Source organism: Saccostrea echinata, unplaced genomic scaffold, assembly GCF_033153115.1.
Source record: "Saccostrea echinata isolate AGI-Se365-2 ecotype Australia unplaced genomic scaffold, CSIRO_AGI_Sech_v1 ptg000023l, whole genome shotgun sequence".
In the NCBI taxonomy this organism is placed as follows: domain Eukaryota; kingdom Metazoa; phylum Mollusca; class Bivalvia; order Ostreida; family Ostreidae; genus Saccostrea; species Saccostrea echinata.
In genome coordinates this window covers 4,058,951-4,079,354 of record NW_026889772.1, presented here as the reverse complement: position 1 = coordinate 4,079,354, position 20,404 = coordinate 4,058,951, and the positions used below count along the sequence as shown (strand labels likewise).

General features: G+C 35.8%; 1 protein-coding gene across 1 annotated transcript; it reads left to right on the top strand.

The window, feature by feature from the left end:
• The first annotated feature begins 9,704 nt into the window (after positions 1–9,704).
• Positions 9,705–19,324, top strand: LOC133191093 (uncharacterized). Its single transcript, XM_061326781.1, has 3 exons — positions 9,705–9,788; positions 16,853–17,008; positions 17,134–19,324. Exons 1-3 carry the CDS (start codon positions 9,773–9,775, stop codon positions 19,080–19,082), a joined length of 2,121 nt encoding a protein of 706 aa, XP_061182765.1. The 5' UTR covers positions 9,705–9,772; the 3' UTR covers positions 19,083–19,324.
• Positions 19,325–20,404: the final 1,080 nt, after the last annotated feature.

The following is a 20,404-nucleotide window of genomic DNA, read 5'->3' as shown; positions in this document are numbered from 1 at the left end:
ATGTTTAGAAAGTTCTTGTAGGTAATGTACATGTGAAATATGAAAGCACTATCTCTTATTATTCAGAAGTTATGACCAAGGTTAAATTTATTGTGACAGACGGACAGACTGACAAACGGACAGACTAACAGACAAATGAGATTTAATGTCCCCTAGGTCCCTTTTGTGAAAACAGATGACAATAATGCCCTTGCTGTTCATGAGAAGAAGATTTATGATGGAAAAAATCCCCTGCATTTTTCTATGTAAATCATTGGATCCCCATATGTGGCCCCACCCTACCCCAGTGGGTCATAATTTTAACAAATTTGAAGCTACACTAAGTCTATGTAAAGAAAGTTTCAACTTTTTGGGCCCAGTCAGTGGTTCTTGATATTAGACTTTTTTTAAAATGATACCACCAAATTTTCACTAATTCTTGATTATCCCCTCTTGAAAGAGGGTGTGACCCTTCACTTGAACAAACTTGAATCCCCTTTCCCCGAAGATGCTTTGTGGCAGGGTTGGTTGAAATTGCCCAGCGGTTCTAGTGAAGAAGACAAAAATGTGAAAAGTTTACAGGCGGACAGATGGATGACAAACAAAATGTGATCAGACAACCAGAAAAACTCAAGTGAGCTAAAAACTGATGATCACAAGTACTTGGAAAGAGTTACAGTATTTGAAAAGCAGTTTTGTTTTCAGAAGCTGAAAATGTATGACTTGTATCCATGTTGAAAAAATTTCACATTTCAGAAAACAGTATGATTAAAAATAGTTAATCAAGGTGCTTTGAGTAGCAAAATAAGCTAAACTGGTATAGCTAATTCAACCACAGAGCTTAGTGAATTTTAAAATGCACAACCTTTTCAACTCTTAATCATTCTTAAAATATTTATATCATCATTTCTGATTCAAGGGAGAACTAGAGATATGATCAGAAGTATATCCATTGACTAATAAACATGTACATGTATATTGTGTTTTTTAAGTCATTAATGTTTGTTTGTCGTTAAATGTCCCTCTTGGGAATTTTTCACTCATACGGAGACACCACCACTCAAAAATAATGAAGACGTACAAGTCGGATTTGAGGTTAACATTCATTTTAGGAATTTTCAACAATTAATTAAGACGTAAAGAGATAACTCCTTCCCCTTGCCCCTTCCCCTTCCCAGACCCCAGTTTGTTCATGTATGCAAACTAGTCTAATACTTTGGTTTGACATAAAAAAAATGTGAATACATACAAATAGTTTAATGGTCCATCTCTTTGAATGATTTTCATTCCTAATTCTAGGTTGACCCAAATTCATGAATGAAATGTCAAGTAATCTTATCATTGATGCACTTCTATTTAATTTGATGTAGTCATATTATGAACAAGAGAGTGGGGATGACCTCAAGGGTTCATAACCTTAAACCATTAGATGTACATAACATAATAACACAAGAAACAAAATTATGTATAGTCAAATGGAAAAATTTTCTACTATTTAGGAGTCGCATGATCATTTGTCATTTCAGGGACAGGGAGCGGCTAGGGAGATTGGAACCCCCCCCCCCCCCTGGAATTTACAGAGTTATTTAAATAGGATTATTATACCTCTGTGAATTTTTTCTATATAAAAATATTACGAATAAACATGCTATTTTTTCCAAACAGCCCCTACCGTGGAATAGTTTTTGTGCTATTTGCCCATGGTGAAATAGTCATTAAACTATTCACCGGCAGCATTCTGTTTCCCTCGCTTTTCATCTCGGAACTCTTCTGGTTTTATACAGATTGTGACGTAACACAAGTAAAGACTGCTTCGGTATAATAAAACACTTATTTACTGACTATTCGGACAATAGCAAGTTTATCGTTCCCCTCGACAGCAACTATTTCCCTCGGCTGCGCCTCGGGAAATAGTTGCTGTCTTGGGGAACGATAAACTTGCTATTGTCCTCATAGCCAGTAAATAGGTGTATACTATATACTGATTTACAGAAGCAAATAAAAAATGACTTTGGATGCCCTCCCCCTTTAAAAACATGGACCCCACCATCATTGTTTTTATTTTGTTTGTTTGTTTTTGTTTCTTTTTTTTTTTTTTTTGCTCCTCAGGAAATTCTGGGCTGGAATTTTTTTGGATCGAGGTGTGGACCCCCCCCCCCCCCCCCCCCCCCGGAAAAAAATTCCCGGATCTATGCCTGTAACTGAATGTAAGGTCGACAACGGGAGATAACTCTTCAGAATGTGAAATTCGTCTATTGTGGCATCGATGATCCACTCTCTACCATCGGCTCATACATTCAGTGTCTGAGAGAGAAACGAACGACAACTCTGCATAGGAGATTGCCGATGATCTTTGATCCTTTTTAAACTTTAACCTAACCATTTGCATTTCGGTTTATTTTACCCCAATCTATACTTAAACTTGTACTTACCGACTGTCATAGGTCCTGTCAACTTCATGAAATATAATCCAATTAAAACACAAAATGAATTAATTTCCACTGATATACATGTAACACTGCACCATGTCACATGGCATGTGCAATCTAAAAATGATAATGGTAAAACTAGTACTAGTACTGGTAGGGTGACGCAAGCCCAATGTGATGTAGAAATTTTCAAAAAGGTGTTCACATACATGTACAGTACAAGAACAAATTTTAAATTATCATAACAAACGATGTTTTAACATAACTTTGCCATCTAGGCCTATTTCCAAAAACAGGCAAATTGTGTGTGTGTGTATTGGGGGGGGGGGGGGGGGGGGACACATATAAATTGATTGGGTATGGCTTTTCAAGGAGGTTTTTGCCTAATCAAATACAAAAAAAAGTTTGCACATTTTGATAAATTCATCAAAAACGCTTTGTACTAAAATAATATTATTTGTTGTTGAGAAGATAAATTTAAAAAGTTCCAATTATGGGCCAAAAATTTATATCCCCCCTTTTTATTAAAATCTAATTTACAACATTAATTAAATTCTGATATTTCAGACTGGTAATGAATTAAGTATATGAAATGCGTATAAGAGGTTCATGGGTCACATGGTACCTGAGCATTTTATGCTCGATTTGACGAATACATGTACTGTGTAAATTATAGAATTATTTGGACTTTTTCCTTGGTAAGCCCAATATGAAGGAGTGTGCATTTAGAGGCAAACACCTTAGTGCGGGTATTACTGTCTCATGACAGCATCTAGTTTTAATTATACCCGCACTTTCTAAAGAAAGTTCGGGTATATTGTTGTTACTCATGTCTGTCCGTCCGTCCGTCCGTCCGTCTGTCACACTCTTATTTCTCAAACTCCTCTTACATTTTACACAGTAGCCTAATCATCTTTTGGGGGATGTTTGGTGGTGTCATGTAGATGTGCAGTAAAGTTTCGGAATTTTCATTTTCACCCAGGGGGTCAAATGGGGGTCGAAAAATGACGTTTTTTATGCAAAAAGCCCCTGGTTCCCTGAACTCCTCTTACATTTTACACAGTAGCCTAATCATCTTTTGGGAGATGGTTAGTGCTGTCCTGTAGATGTGCAGTAAGGTTTCGGAATTTTCATTTTCACCCTGGGGGTCAAATGGGGGTCGAAAAATGACGTTTTTTATGCAAAAAGCCCCTGGTTCCCTGAACTCCTCTTACATTTTACACAGTAGCCTAATCATCTTTTGGGAGATGGTTGGTGGTGTTATGTAGATGTGCAGTAAGGTTTCGGAATTTTCATTTTCACCCTGGGGGTCAAATGGGGGTCGAAAAATGACGTTTTTTATGCAAAAAGCCCCTGGTTCCCTGAACTCCTCTTACATTTTACACAGTAGCCTAATCATCTTTTGGAGGATGGTTAGTGGTGTCCTGCAGATGTGCAGTAAGGTTTCGGAATTTTCATTTTCACCCTGGGGGTCAAATGGGGGTAGAAAAATGACATTTTTTATGCAAAAAGTCCCTGGTTCCCTGAATTCCTCTTACATTTTACACAGTAGCCTAATCATCTTTTGGGAGATGGTTAGTGCTGTCCTGTAGATGTGCAGTAAGGTTTCGGAATTTTCATTTTCACCCTGGGGGTCAAATGGGGGTCGAAAAATGACTTTTTTTTATGCAAAAAGCCCCTGGTTCCCTGAACTCCTCTTACATTTTACACAGTAGCATTACGTCTTTTGGGAGATGGTTGGTGGTGTCATGTTGATGTGCAGTAAGGTTTCGGAATTTTCATTTTCACAATGGGGTCAAATAGGGGTCGACAAATGATGTTTTTTATGCAAAAAGCCCCTGGTTCCCAGAACTCCTCTTACATTTTACACAGTAGCCTAATCATCTTTTGGGAGATGGTTGGTGGTGTCCTATAGATGTGCAGTAAGGTTTCGGAATTCTTATTTTCCCCCTGGGGGTCAAATGGGGGTCAATTTTTTTAAAAAAAATATTTAACATGTTTAAACATCCTGGTTCCCAGAACTTCCCTTATATTTTATGCACTAGCCTTAAATCATGATCATTTGGAAGATGATTGATTTTGTCCTGTGGATGTGTAAAATGGTTTTAAAATTTGCATTTCCATGTGGATAGCAAATAGGGGCAGGAAAAAAATGGCCCCTCCCTAACCCATGGGGTCATGATTTGTACAAACTTGAATCTACACTTCTTGGGAATGTTTCCATATTAATCATGCTTTTGTTGTTCTTAAAAAGAAGAATTTTGAAGATTTTTTTTCCTTTTAAATCTCTATAAAACTTTGATCCCTTATTGTGGCCTGACCCTATCCTCGGAGGTCATGATTTGAAAACTAGAAATATGTCCATAGGACATAAATGCCCCGCCGAATGTATATTACTAATGCAACATGAAAATTTGTATGAGTGTATGAAGTTTGATGAGAATATCTTGAACAGTTTCTTTAAAATTGAAACTAAAATCTAAAAAAAAAATGGATATAGATGATAAATTCTCACAAAATTATGTATAAGTGCATGCTTACATAAAAATATCTTAGATTGTTTCTTTAAAACTAAGCAAAATACAAATTAAAGAGAAGGGAGGTCAAGGTCACAGGAAAGTGCAAGGTGAAAAGTTTTTGATGCAGTTGTATAGCTCTCGCTAATACATATCAGCATATTAGGTTTGATAAAAATATCTTGAATGATTTATTTAAAACTGAGCTTAACACTTATTTGAGAAAAGAGAGGTCAAGGTCAAAGGAAAGGTTGAGGTCAAAATGCTGATGCAGTTGAAAAGCTTATATCAGTATGTATTTACTATTAGCATAGAAGTTCAATAAAAATATCAGAAATGGTTTATTTAAAACGTAGATAAACATTAATTTAAAAAAGTGAGGTCAAGGTCAAAGGAAAAGTCAAGGTCAAAAAAGTTGATGCAATTGATATCTCTCAGCAGTATATATCAGCATACGAAGTTTGATAAATATATCTTGAATTGTTTATTCAAAACTGATCTAGACACTAATTTAAGAAAAGTAAGGTCAAGGTCAAAGGAAAAGTCAAGGTCAAAAATTTTGATGCAGTTGAAAAGCTTACATCAATATGTATCAGCATATGACGTTTTATTGAAGTCGGACATGACAAACACTATATGCCTCGGCCATATTCATGGCAGGGCATAAAAAACTTGAATCTACACTATATGAGGATGTTTCCATATCAAAATGACTAACAAGCAAATTCAAAGAATTGTGGTCCCCTGCTTTCCGTGTCCTAGTGGATGGGATGCCATTATTTATGACATATTGTTTCAAATATGCAGGCCTTATCATATGTCATTCAAAAGTAATCACCAAAGTTAAAGTTTTTGAAAATTAGGTAAAACATCAAGGTCAAGGGGTAAAAAAAATCATAGCATGCTTGGAAACATCTTGTTACAGGTAATGTACATGTCAAATATAAAAGTCCTATCTCTTCTCAATCAAAAGTAGGTTAAACTTCAAGGTCAATGTCACAGAGTCAAAAGTCATGATATATTTAGAAAGGTCTTGTCACAGGTAATATACATGTATAATATGAACGCCCTATCTTTTCTCTTTCAAAATGATCATTTAAAATAATGTTAAATTTTTTGAAAAGTAGGTCAAACTTCAAGGTCAAGGTCCTGGGTTCAAAAATCATGGTATGTTTAGAAAGTTCTTGTAGGTAATGTACATGTGAAATATGAAAGCACTATCTCTTATTATTCAGAAGGTATGACCAAGGTTAAATTTATTGTGACAGACGGACAGACTGACAAACGGACAGACTAACAGACAAATGAGATTTAATGTCCCCTAGGTCCCTTTTGTGAAAACAGATGACAATAATGCCCTTGCTGTTCATGAGAAGAAGATTTATGATGGAAAAAATCCCCTGCATTTTTCTATGTAAATCATTGGATCCCCATATGTGGCCCCACCCTACCCCAGTGGGTCATAATTTTAACAAATTTGAAGCTACACTAAGTCTATGTAAAGAAAGTTTCAACTTTTTGGGCCCAGTCAGTGGTTCTTGATATTAGACTTTTTTTAAAATGATACCACCAAATTTTCACTAATTCTTGATTATCCCCCCTTGAAAGAGGGTGTGACCCTTCACTTGAACAAACTTGAATCCCCTTTCCCCGAAGATGCTTTGTGGCAGGGTTGGTTGAAATTGCCCAGCGGTTCTAGTGAAGAAGACAAAAATGTGAAAAGTTTACAGGCGGGCAGATGGATGACAAACAAAATGTGATCAGAAAACCAGAAAAACTCAAGTGAGCTAAAAACTGATGATCACAAGTACTTGGAAAGAGTTACAGTATTTGAAAAGCAGTTTTGTTTTCAGAAGCTGAAAATGTATGACTTGTATCCATGTTGAAAAAATTTCACATTTCAGAAAACAGTATGATTAAAAATAGTTAATCAAGGTGCTTTGAGTAGCAAAATAAGCTAAACTGGTATAGCTAATTCAACCAGAGAGCTTAGTAGGAGTGGGACGATCCACCGGTGCACCGATGCATCACAGTATTCACTTTGACGATCTACAGATCGATTCATCTAATTTAGTATCACGATATCTGACCGCACTTTTTTTTTAATTTCCAAAAATGTCCTGGCTTTAGAATTCGAAATTTTTTTGTCCTTTAGTCTGTATCATCAAGACGTTTAAACAAACACAAATAAAGTACAAACGTCTTGCTGATACAGAATTCAAGATATAAGCGTCAAAATGGCGTCAGACACGCCGGATTATATAAAATTAACGAAACCCAATGGCAGTAAGTCGGGTGTCTGGGACACATTTGGGCTACCTATTTGTTGAATTAGTTAATTTTCATACACTGTTATGTTCCAAATTAAATGTTCTAAAAAAAATTCTAGTTTTATTTGGTTTTAAATGTATCGTGATATGTATCGTATCGCACCTAAGGTATCGTGATATGTATCGGATCGGCTAAGTTCAGTATCGTCCCAGCCCTAGAGCTTAGTGAATTTTAAAATGCACAACCTTTTAAACTCTTAATCATTCTTAAAATATTTATATCATCATTTCTGATTCAAGGGAGAACTAGAGATATGATCAGAAGTATATCTGTTGACTAATAAACATGTACATGTATATTGTGTTTTTTAAGTCATTAATGTTTGTTTGTCGTTAAATGTCCCTCTTGGGAATTTTTCACTCATACAGAGACACCACCACTTAAAAATAATGAAGACGTACAAGTCGGATTTGAGGTTAACATTCATTTTAGGAATTTTCAACAATTAAGACATAAAGAGATAACTCCTTCCCCTTGCCCCTTCCCCTTCCCAGACCCCTGTTTGTTCATGTATGCTAACTAGTCTAATACTTTGGTTTGACATAAAAAAAAATGTGAATATATACAAATAGTTTAATGGTCCATCTCTTTGAATGATTTTCATTCCTAATTCTAGGAGGGTACATGGGTTGACCCAAATTCATGAATGAAATGTCAAGTAATCTTTTCATTGATGCACTTTTATTTAATTTGATGTAGTCATATTATGAACATTTCCAGTTCATTAAGAGAGTGGGGATGACCTCCAGGGGTTCATAACCTTAAACCATTAGATGTACATAACATAATAACACAAGAAACAAAATTATGTATAGTCAAATGGAAAAGTTTTCTACTATTTAGGAGTCACATGATCATTTGTCATTTCAGGGACAGGGAGCGGCTAGGGAGATTGGACCCCCCCCCCCCTGGAATTTGCAGAGTTATTTAAAAAGGACTATATACTGATTTACAGAAGCAAATAAAAAATGACTTTGGATGCCCTCCCCCTTTAAAAACATGGACCCCACCATCATTGTTTTTATTTTGTTCGTTTGTTTTTTGTTGTTTTTTTTTTTTTGCTCCTCAGGAAATTCTGGGCTGGAATTTTTTTGGACCGAGGTGTGGACCCCCCCCCTCCCCGGAAAAAAATTCCCGGATCTGTGCCTGTAACTGAATGTAATGTCGACAACGGGAGATAACTCTTCAGAATGTGAAATTCGTCTATTGTGGCATTCGATGATCCACTCTCTACCATCGGCTCATACATTCAGTGTCAGAGAGAAACGAACGACAACTCTGCATGGGAGATTGCCGATGATCTTTGATCCTTTTTAATCTTTAACCTAACCATTTGCATTTCGGTTTATTTTACCCCAATCTATACTTAAACTTGTACTTACCGACTGTCATAGGTCCTGTCAACTTCATGAAATATAATCCAATTAAAACACAAAATGAATTAATTTCCACTGATATACATGTAACACTGCACCATGTCACATGGCATGTGCAATCTAAAAATGATAATGGTAAAACTAGTACTGGTAGGGTGACGCAAGCCCAATGTGATGTAGAAATTTTCAAAAAGGTGTTCACATACATGTACAGTACAGGACCAAATTTTAAATTATCATAACAAACGATGTTTTAACATAACTTTGCCATCTAGGCCTATTTCCAAAAACAGGCAAATTGTGTGTGTGTGTTGGGGGGGGGGGGGGGGGGTGACAAAATTGATTGGGTATGGCTTTTCAAGGAGGTTTTTGCCTAATCAAATACTAAAAAAAGTTTGCACATTTTGATAAATTCATCAAAAACGCTTTGTACTAAAATAATATTATTTGTTGTTGAGAAAATAAATTTAAAAACTTCCAATTATGGGCCAAAAATTTATACCCCCCCCCCCTTTTATCAAAACCTAATTTACATCATTAATTAAATTCTGTTATTTCAGACTGGTAATGAATTAAGTATATGAAATGCGTATAAGAGGTTCATGGGTCACATGGTCACCTGAGCATTTTATGCTCGATTTGACGAATACATGTACTGTGTAAATTATAGAATTATTTGGACTTTTTCCTTGGTAAGCCCAATGTGAAGGAGTGTGCATTTAGAGGCAAACACCTTAGTGCGGGTATTACTGTCTCATGACAGCATCTAGTTTTTTTTTTTATTTTTATTTTTTACAGAGCTGCGTTTTTTAAAGTACAAGGATGTTTACGAACAAAAATCAGAATATGTGTATATATATTAACTGCATGTATGGGTAAAGATGTATTTGTATATAAGCAAGGTTTATGCATTTCACCAAGGGTATTTTTATTATTGTAGACAAAAATATTTGTATAGGTGGTTTACCACAAATACAATTGTTTGGGGGAGATTAAAGCGGTTCTAAACATAGATGGTATCGTTAGTGAACCGTGAAGAGGTATAGCGCCCTATGTCGACCTGGTGAACACAGTTCGCTCGATTGCTCACTGATGATCATTTCAAAAGAACTGGACTCTGTTGAGTGGATTCAAAGGAAAGATGAAGACCCCAAAAGGTACTCTTTATATTTTTTGTCATACAAGAAACAGGAAAACGATTCCAGGTTCCAATTATGTTAACGCTCTAAATTTATAACAAAGATTAAGATATGTACAAGATATTCTCGCTTTTCAAATGCTAATGTTTCGTGAAAATACTTCCGGAGATCTGGATTCGTTTGCTAAACCGTAAAATTCTCGTACTCAACATATACTTGCAGTCTATACTATATAATAAAGGTATGGTGTCTGGATAGGGTCATTTGCAAAAGCTCATTGTTCAGCGCGTTCAGAAAAACACAATTTAATGGTAAAACCCCCTACTTTCTGATGATACATGCAGTTTTCATGGACAGCCTCCCATTTATATTATATACTTCCTGTTGTCTGCTGATGTTCAAAATTACTGCTAGCGAAAATAGAAAGCCTATTCAAGCTATGTATTAGTAAGGGGTTGTTAAATCTGATGATAGTTGTAAAACACTGAGTATTTCCCCCCACAGATACTTGTGGACAGGACCCCCCCCCCCCCGAATATACCCCCGTGTCCAAAAATATTTTTGTCTTTTTTCAGAAACTATTCTTTTAGTACATATTTACAATGCATTCCATATGAAAAATCCAAAAAATAACGCAGAATTAACGTTTTACTAAAAAAAAAAAATCATACCCGCGGTATTATACTCTATTTTATAATACCGCGGGTATGATTTTTTAGTAAAACGTTAATTCTGCGTTATTTCTTGTATTGTGTGGTACAAAATGTTAAAAAAATAAGAGGAATTCAGTTAAGAAAAACAGTTTGTAGGTCTAGTAAACTAACATTCACATATCATATCAAGAAGGCTTGGATATTTATTCAGTAAAACAACACAAGTTTAAAAAAAAATTTAAAAAAAAAAAGGGGGGGGGGGGTTCATTCCTAGCTCTACCAGCTCATTCCGTCTGCCGAATTCCTTTTCATTTTTAGCTCACCCCAACAAAGTTGGAGGAGCTTATGTAATACCCTCGGCGTCCCAGGTTAAAGTTTTTGGAGCAGATTTCTTTTCAAGTACTTCTATGCCCTATATCAATCAGAGGTGCATGGAGGATGCTTCTAGTGTGTTTCATTGTACCAGTCAAGGTTTCAGATGCTGCAATTTCAGCTAAAGAATGACCAGGTTAATGTTTTGGAGCAGTTAAAGTTTTTGGAGCAGATCTCGTTTCCAAGTAACTATAAGTCCTATGTTGACCAAACTTGCACGGATGATACATCTTGCACACTACTGGACTTGTTTCGGATGCTGGATTTGACATACATTTGCGGGATGAGTGACCAGGTTAAAGTTTTTGGAGCAGGTTAAAGTTTTTGGAGCAGGTCTCATTTCCAAGTAACTATAAGGCCTATCTGAACTAAATTTGCATGGATGATGCATCAAGGGACGAACACTCTCAAACTTGCTTCAGATGCTGGATTTGACTTACATTTTCTGGATGAGTGACTAGTTTAAAGTTTTTAAATAAGTCCATTCCCAAGTAACTGCAAGCCTATCAGACCAAAATTGCATATATTTTGAATCTAGGGATGCACACTACTAGCTATAGATTATTAGTTTAGTGTTGGACTTTGCCTTACTTAAAGACAACATTCGTTGAGGTGAGCTCTGTAATCTCCGATTACCTATGTTTCAATATTTTGCCCCACTTGAATCAATAGATAGTGGAATACTCAGTGTTTCAGAAATATCGCTAATTTTGCCATTTTTGATAATAGATATCTACAATACGCTTTTATTATTTTTAAAAGCACTCATTTTGAACATTAGCAATCAACCGGAATACACAAAGAAAATGTTGACATTCATAAAAACTGCATAGTAGCAAGTATTGTCATTTGATAAAAATCTTTCTTTTTTTTCAAATTGTAAATATTTTATTTGTAAAATATCTTGAAAAAAAAATTCACGAAAAAATTCTCAATTAATAATTTCTGGGAACACTATGACTCAGACATATTGAACTTCTTTGTTTTCATAGATTTTTGTCTGCATGTGAAAATATTTGCAAAATATGTTAAAATAAGGGGGAAAACAAACTGAATTCTGTCAAGTTGAGCAAAGTATTCGTGTTTGCTGGAGATTTATTTTTAATGCCTGTGAAAAGATACTCGGTAATTCCATAAACTCTTTTGAAACATCAATTTAAAATTGAGCAAATCATGTCACTTGTTTAAAAGTTATTGTTGGAAACTCTATGGAAGTTTTTAATAAGTCCTAAAGAAGTTGGGTTAACAAAGCGAGCACAATGCCTATATAATGCGACAAACATGAAGGTGAAATGTTAAATCTCAATTATAACAAAATTTTCTTTGATATTTCATCTAAAATTAAAATATACTTTATGTTAAATCTCCACAATTAGTAAAAATCTCACAAACATTGAAATTATTTGCCTATGAAATAGCATACACACACTAATTGACTAAAGCGGACAAAAAGGATCATTTTCTCATACTATAACATAATTTTTCTATACGAGTGGGTCTTCGCTCCATAGTTTTGAAAATTTTATCCTCAAAGTTTGCATAAAAATATGCATTTTTTTGGTTAACAAAAACATGGAGTAAAGACCCACTTTATCTTAAAAATACACTTTTATGACACAACATTCGCATCTTTCCGAGAAATACCTGAAGTCCATTTAGTCAAGGGTCATATCACATACATGATTTAAAAGTCACCATTCATCAGGAGCTGTGTTGCGTAGTGGTTGGCATGTTAGTCTCAAAGGGAAATGGTACTCAGGAATTTTATTGCTAGGGTTCGAACCCCACGAATACGACATTATTTTTTTAATAACAAAATAAATTTTCCTGAGAAAAGTTTTGTTCATTATACTTTCATAAATTTCAATAACGAAAACTTTACTCAAAATACTAAATTCACAAATTGATTAGTATGATTTTAATATATCAGAAGCTATAGGCATTCTGTGCGCCTTGTTCACCCATCTCCTTTGTCAAAAATATGTTAAAATATGTACAAATTGGAATTCTTGAAAAGGAGGTAAAAAAAATCTTTATTTATCATAAAAGCAGGTAGTTGTAACTGTTTTTCCACCCATGTTACTAAAAAATTCATAGCTTTGAAAATATGAATGGTCCATATGAATAGGTCAATTAGGATTCTTTTTAAGGCACTTTTGCACAGAATTTGTCGGGTAGACTTCACTTTACCGGTCCCCAGATCCGCAAGATCCGCGTGCTCATTGCACTATGACGTAAGACTTACGTCACTCAACTGATAAGGGTTGGTTTTGCACATTTTTCGACTGGTTAGGGTTAGTCTTGCACCCACCTGAAAGATTAGGGTTAGTCCTTCCATAAGTTTTCAACTGATTAGGGTTAGTCTCGCATCCATCCGAGAGATTAGGGTTAGTCCTCGCACATGAGTTAGTCTAGCATCCGCCTGGGAGATTTGGGTTAGTCCTCGCATACCATCTGAGAGATTAGGGTTAGTGTCTTGTTCTTTTAGATTAATTAAGAAATTCAGTTGCATCTGTATTTTTTTGCAAGATCTTAATTCAGCTTCAACGACATCTCGTTGGTTTGTTTACATGAAAAAAATGGCTAAGTACAAAAGAAACGGCACTAAGCATGCGCCGCACGCGCTCCGTTCACAATTTTGTGTCTCCTTTTCCACTGTAGGAAAGCCGATGACCGTAATATAGTTTACGGTCATCAAAACATGTCGGCCGAGCTGATCGGTAAGAATTTTTCATTCAAGATATCAAACATTTGTTAGCATATCTGTGTAAATTCCGCTGAAAATTGAATTTATGCTAATGAAAACTTGCTATTGGTTATTATAGCTTCTTTGAACTTAAGAAAATAAAGCTGTAGCACGACCTCAAAGTTTTTGAGAATGATGACCGTAACAAAATATTAAGATGACCGTAATCGAGGTTTATTCAGTGAAGTGGGATGACCGTAAATTTATGATGACCGTAATATCAAACAGAAAGCGTCAAAATAAAGATTTGAAGTGTACACGTGCCAAACGTTTTTACGATCGGCAACGATTCTGTGTGCGATCATACAACTAAGAAAATATGATAAACATGCGATCGTGCAATTTGAAATTCATTAAATACCCTTAACAGTTTAATGAAATATAGTAAGAGATTATCGATTTACATGGGCTGAAACAGAACAGGACACCGAACATTTGATTTTTAAGAAAGGGGGGGGGGGGGGGTTGACAGATTTTCTAATCTTCTGCTTGGATAATGTCCACATTTTAAGACAGCAAAATCAAAAATCCAGATTTCTTGCTTTTAATTGTCTATTGGCACTCGATTAAAATAAATCAGATACTAACAAAAAGTATTGGCAGGACCGAATTTCAGGATTATAGAAAAACAGGTTTTATTGTCTATGGGATGGCTGTTCAATCACAGCCTATAATCATACCTATAAATTTTACCGAAATTTTCAGTAAATAAAAAAAAAATACACTATACTATAAAAATAACAATTACAGGAGTTGGATACCCATCAATTAAACTAAAATTACAAGTGTTATCATTTTACTGAAATTTTTTATTATTATAGTATTTATATCTTTTATTTACGGGATACGGAAAATTTCGGGGGAATGATAGGTATGTGTCCTTTTTGACATTATACACTTATCCACTGGCTGTGAGTGGGATAGCTCTTTTATCAAACCCGCGATAGGGACTATTCCCCGAGGGCTTGCCCGAGGGGAATAGTTCCTGTCAAGGGTTTGATGAAAGAGCTATCCCATTCAAAGCCAGTGGATAAGCGTTTTATTATACTGATGTAAATTATAATTTCTGAGGTTTGGATTACCTGATACTACAGTGTCATAGGCAAAATATGAAAAGTTCAAAAGAATTTTGGGGAAGTATTTGGCGTAAGATAACACTGCAAGAATAAGCTGAAATGCTGATGACGTCACAATGCTAGTGAAGTCATAATGCCATCATCAGTCTATTGCAGGAAATCAAAATCGGCGGCAAAAATTGAATGAAAGTTTTCCGAGGGCTGGATAGCACAAACTATACCCCGGGGTATAGCTTTGTTAGACGTGAAATTTTCAGACTATAGAAAAATAGTTATTTTACCTTCTTAACTTTATATAGGAAACATTATAACAGAAGTATAATAAATTTTATTGCTTTCTTACAAAAGTCGTCATGTTACAAATTTTATTTAAGAAATAAAATATGTCAGAAAGGCCATATTCCAACTCCTGTGGTTCAATTAATGATAGCTTACTCTATTAAACTCAATTCAATTCAAAAATTCAAATCTTTATTGCCTCTGAGTTGTACAACTCATCGGGATATCACAAATTGTGACGGGGGGGGGGTTTAGTGAGGCTGCTTCCTTCCACTTTTTTAAACATGACTTTTTACCGTAACAGTTGAAATGTTCATTGAAAGGTTGGTTCCCCCCCACCCCTTTTTCTTTGCAGCATAGTTAAAAAGTGATACTTTGGTACTTTGTGAATAAAATTTGGTTGTGAACGAAGTTGAAACCAAACTACCCCCCCCCCAACACACACACATTCAATATAGGATTTTTCGAATTTGGACAATTTTCCTTTTTTATTTTGCTTGTCAAACTTTCTAAGGTAATTTTACATCCCCCCTTTAAAAAAACGATACTACGTGCCTGCAAATAAATTCTATTCTGTTGAAATATATTATATGAGATACTATAACTGCTATAATTTTTAGGTAAAATTTTGCGAGCCCTCCAGTTCGTTTTTCGTAGTATCTCTTTGATTAACATAGTTATGTAGGTCAATTTTAATGGTTAAAAACGATATATCACAATGACCGATTGCCTTATTTGAATTTAATAATATATTATACATCGAAATAACACTTCCTAAACAGAATTTACTCTGATTTGTGCTATTTTTTTCCATGCGTTTAATTTACGATCGCTATTTCCCAATTATACGATCGCTTAAACGATACATGTCGTTGACGATCGCCTCGCAAAATTTCCAATTAAAAGTTGTTTTGATGCTAATGTATACAGTTTTAATTTTAAAAATGTTTAGTTCATACCTCTAAGAATGACTTCAATGTTGATAGATGATAACAATCTAAACTATCTCAAATCATGGAAATTCGATGTTGGGAGCATTGTCGATTTGATCCGTAACATTTGCACAGAAATTATTTTACAAATTTACTAGCATTATTTACAGCTGGTTATACTCCAGCACATACAAAACTGCTTCAACTTACTCCCTACGATACTTTCTTCTTCAATGATTTTATCAGTATATTGCTGATCGAATCAGAGTTGTTTACAGGGGTGTTATGGAACATGTAGAATTGATGTTAAATAAGAATAAAACATCTAACATGATTTTGTACAAAGATTACGGTCATCTATATAACTGTTTTACGGTCATCATCTTCTCGCTTGAATGTGTTTGTTACGGTCATCATACTGGAAAATTTCGAATGCCTTTTATCATTTCATTTTCTTTTGTTTGGGTAAACAACAACTACTGGTGTGGAGATAACATCGATGTTCGTTTAACCATTACCTTAAATTATTCATTTTTATTGAATTATGTTTATAATCGCCGTCGAAAATTTTCAACCGATTATCTCAACCGACATGTTTTGATGACCGTAAACTATATTACGGTCATCGGCTTTCCTACAGTGCTTTTCACTGAATAAACAATAGTTATTACTTTTTTTTCAGAGAACGAGGTTAAAAACTTCGTTTAAAAACGAAGTTTTAAACTAAATTTTTAACCGTAGAATTCGATTTTGGGGTCAAAAAGGCTTAAAACCTCATATTTTAAATTTTTTTCGATCGCTCACGCGATCTCATATATATTGAAGTCGCCTACGGCGACACTATATTTTAGCGCGTTTTTCTGGGGACCGGTAAAGTCAAGTCGTTCCCTTTACAATACCAAGACTTATTGTTTACGTTCTTCACACCGACACTGACAAAAACACTGACATTGTACAGATGGTAGCTACAAAGCATTTTCGTTGATTTATTAAAACATTCAAGGCATCGATGTGTTCCTAACAGGGTGTCCTGAGCTGATGCTGCTGATTTTAAGCGTTACCAGTCACGTGCTATCACAGACATCCAATGGCCGTCAGTCAGTGTACATAGAGAGCCTTGGTATCAACATCACCGGAAATGCTATAGAAGACCAGATTGCCATCACGAAAGCGCTCAGAGGTTTCTATTCGAAAATCTAATAAAGCAAGACTAATTAAAATGATTAGCGAGGTTACATTTGAATGATCAATTGCTCTGTTAAAATTTAAAATTGTTCATAAATTTGTGAATTACTTTATTTGCAGATCTGAACATTACTTTGGCTGAATTATTACATTTACTTCCGGACATCGATAAGTGGACATTCCTGAACAATTCAGTAACCCCCACCCCAAAGGACGATACAGGGGATGGCGCTGTGGTCGGTTGGGGAGTTATCATTCCTGTTCTCTTGATTGTCGTGTTCCTGGTAACAGTGACAATCTGCTTGCTTTGGCACACGTGGATCAATCGCAGACGAACATCCCACTCTACCGAGAAAACTCCTGACAATGACAAAATTTCTAAGCGTTTTAAAAGAAGCAGCAAGAATACTTCAGACTTTGTACGCGGATCCACAAGGTCTACCACGCCACTTCGATCGAGTGTTATGGAGAACGTCCACGTTACAGCCCTACAACACCAGAACGCTGACAAATTCACATTTGTGTGGGACAAAGACAACTGGAGATTGTGTCCTCCAGAATCACGACTTCAGAGGTCTGACCTCAACAACAATACCCTTCGCCAACACTTATCGCCTATTGACGAAAGCGAAACCTCCATTGCCAACGTCTCAAGATCATACAACCTTAGCGCTCATCCTCCGTACTCGCCTTATCACTTGACGTACATTCATGCACCTCCGCCCTCTTATGAAGAATCAGAAGTGAGTTCTTTAGGGAAAAGCATTCCAATGCATTCCCTGCAAACTACAAATACCACACAAAGTGAAGAGTCTTGCAGTGCTTGTATGAAGCAAGGTAAATCACTTACAATGAGCTCGCCCTTCCATCCACATTACAATACGCCAACGACGGAATGTGGTTTAGATGAACCGTCAAACATTAAATTTAACTCAGCAGCAACCACAAACTTATCCCAATACACTAGCTACCCGTCCTCACCAATGTCGTCATCTGCAGGAAGTCTTACCGCTTCAAACATTGACACGGGACCGGAAGCTTCCCTGATGATATCGTACCCTGAACCAGCGTGTCCTCCGTCCTCTCTGCAGAGCGATTTTGCTCCATCGGCAAATCAAACGCCAGAAGGAGTCAGTCAAAACGGAAGTGACTTCAGTGGAGGAGTACCAAGCCTCCCGAGCAGCATCCTGTATTACCATCAACAAATGACAGGAGATAATAGTCTAAAACCTTTCGGGAAAACTCCAAATTTTTCTCCTCACGCTTTCCAGGGAAGTGCCGGAAGTAGTCTGATATCTGCTGACACCCACTACGAGGACAATACCTCATTGTTACCAAACGTCGGGAGCAGCAACACGTCAGAAAACCCGACTGGTTCTCTTCAGTTCCACACGAATTTGTCCCTGAATCCGTCCCTTCCTCTCTCCAACTCAGTGATGCCATCCTTGCAGAATTCTCTGAATCCTTCGATTCAGTTTGCTACATCGTTTAATCCATCCATCCAATACTTCAACACCCTGAATCCTTCGCTTCAGTATGCTAACTTTGCGTCCAGTCAGAATATCAGTGCGGAAGATTTGTCAAAAATGGTTGATGAAATGTCCTCAATTCGCCCTTTCCCACCCGAAGAAACCGAGAGTCGTGGTGGTATCGTGCACAGCGTCATAGGATACGAAGGGACTGTCGGACAGAGTTATGTAGCTGACATATGCGCCCCGCAGTCAGGGAGTGAAGCGGATAATAACTTCCACCAAAGTATCACAGAGTTGTTCAAGAGCTGGAGTGTTACTGCTGAACTGGATTACAGTTCTTTAAGTTCCCACACTACTTCACAGAGAGCAGACCCAACTGCAGCTTTTGATCACCAATCAGAACACAGCTCTTATTGTACGTCACAACCCGCAGACATGTCATCAGTCTGGGAACAGCAGCAGGGTAGAAGGAAAGAAGGAGATAGGATTTCAGATGATTTAAGCAGACAGCATGTGCAGCTAAATCACCTACCCGTGCCTGGTAGACGAGTTAAGTTTGATGTCCCAATCCTTGTCAATAAAACATACTGGGTATAAAATCATTAATTGTGAAGCTCCCCAAGTAGCGCACAAAACCATTGCTGACTCAATTTCGGAATCATGTTGTAAATTAAAGTTTACATGGTTGGTAACGTGTGGAAAAGAAATTGCATTGTTTTGTAATGTACAGAAAATGTAAAGAAATCTTTTTAAAAAAAATATCAGGGACTATGAAGCTTTTTCTTTTCAATACATGTAAAATAAATAACCGGCAGGTAATACATATTTCCTGGATTTTTTTTTTGTCAAGTGCTATTTGTCGCAATAAACATATATTTTGTGCTTTCTTATTATCACATGATTCATCAGGACCGTATAGGAAGTTATTTCATTTGTAAGGGGGCACAACCAAACATTTTCAGGGGGGGGGGGGGGCGTACCAAGCAAAAATGCCTTGAGAAGCAAAAAAAAAGATATCAGACATTATTATTGAGACTGAGAGAGCACAAGAAAAGTAGCTGTATTTTCTATAGTATACTAAAATAGGGGGCGCCCTATTTTATATACCTCCTATGGCCTGTTAGGCCTATATACTTCAATCCCATTGTCAAAAATATGCAAAATTATACGGACCACTTTCTAAAAAAAAAAAAGTAAGTAAATTATCTTACTGTGATCTATTATATATCGGTTAATAATCATCACATCTTCAAAGATATTTTTTTAGTTGTTTTGTTTGTTTGTTTTTAAGGAGAAATGCTATACCAAAATTTTATTTAATGGATCTCTAAGACATCTCACTTGAAATATGGTTTCAGCATGGAAAGATTGATATTAACTCTTAACTATTTTGATTTTTTTTTTCTTTTCTTTTTTTTTTTTTTTGTATTTTTTCAAATTGTAAAAACATATTATCTGCAATAAGATTCTTTAGAGTTAATAAGTGCACAATGTAAATATCTAATAAAACATGCCAAGAAGAGTCAGTGAAGCAATTTAATTTTTTAATAAAAAAATTATTTATGAAAATGAAACACATTATTTGTAAATATTTTTTAAACCTATGGAAAGATACGATACTCGATCATACTTTAAAAAGAAATTGGAATGAAATTGTGAAACTTAAGAAAAATGGCTAATTTTCAAATTTGAACCAATCCCTATCAAAATTAAACTGATCCCGATTAAAATCGATACAAAATTCATTATTACTAATAATTTATTGTCCATCTCAAATAGTTTCTACTGAAAAATCCACATGATTGATAAATTATATTTTATAAACCATATTACACCAAAGGAACCTAGTATTCTTGTGAAATGTTAATGTTCCAGTTTTGATAATTCTGGTTGGGATCGGTTTAATTTTGATCGGGATT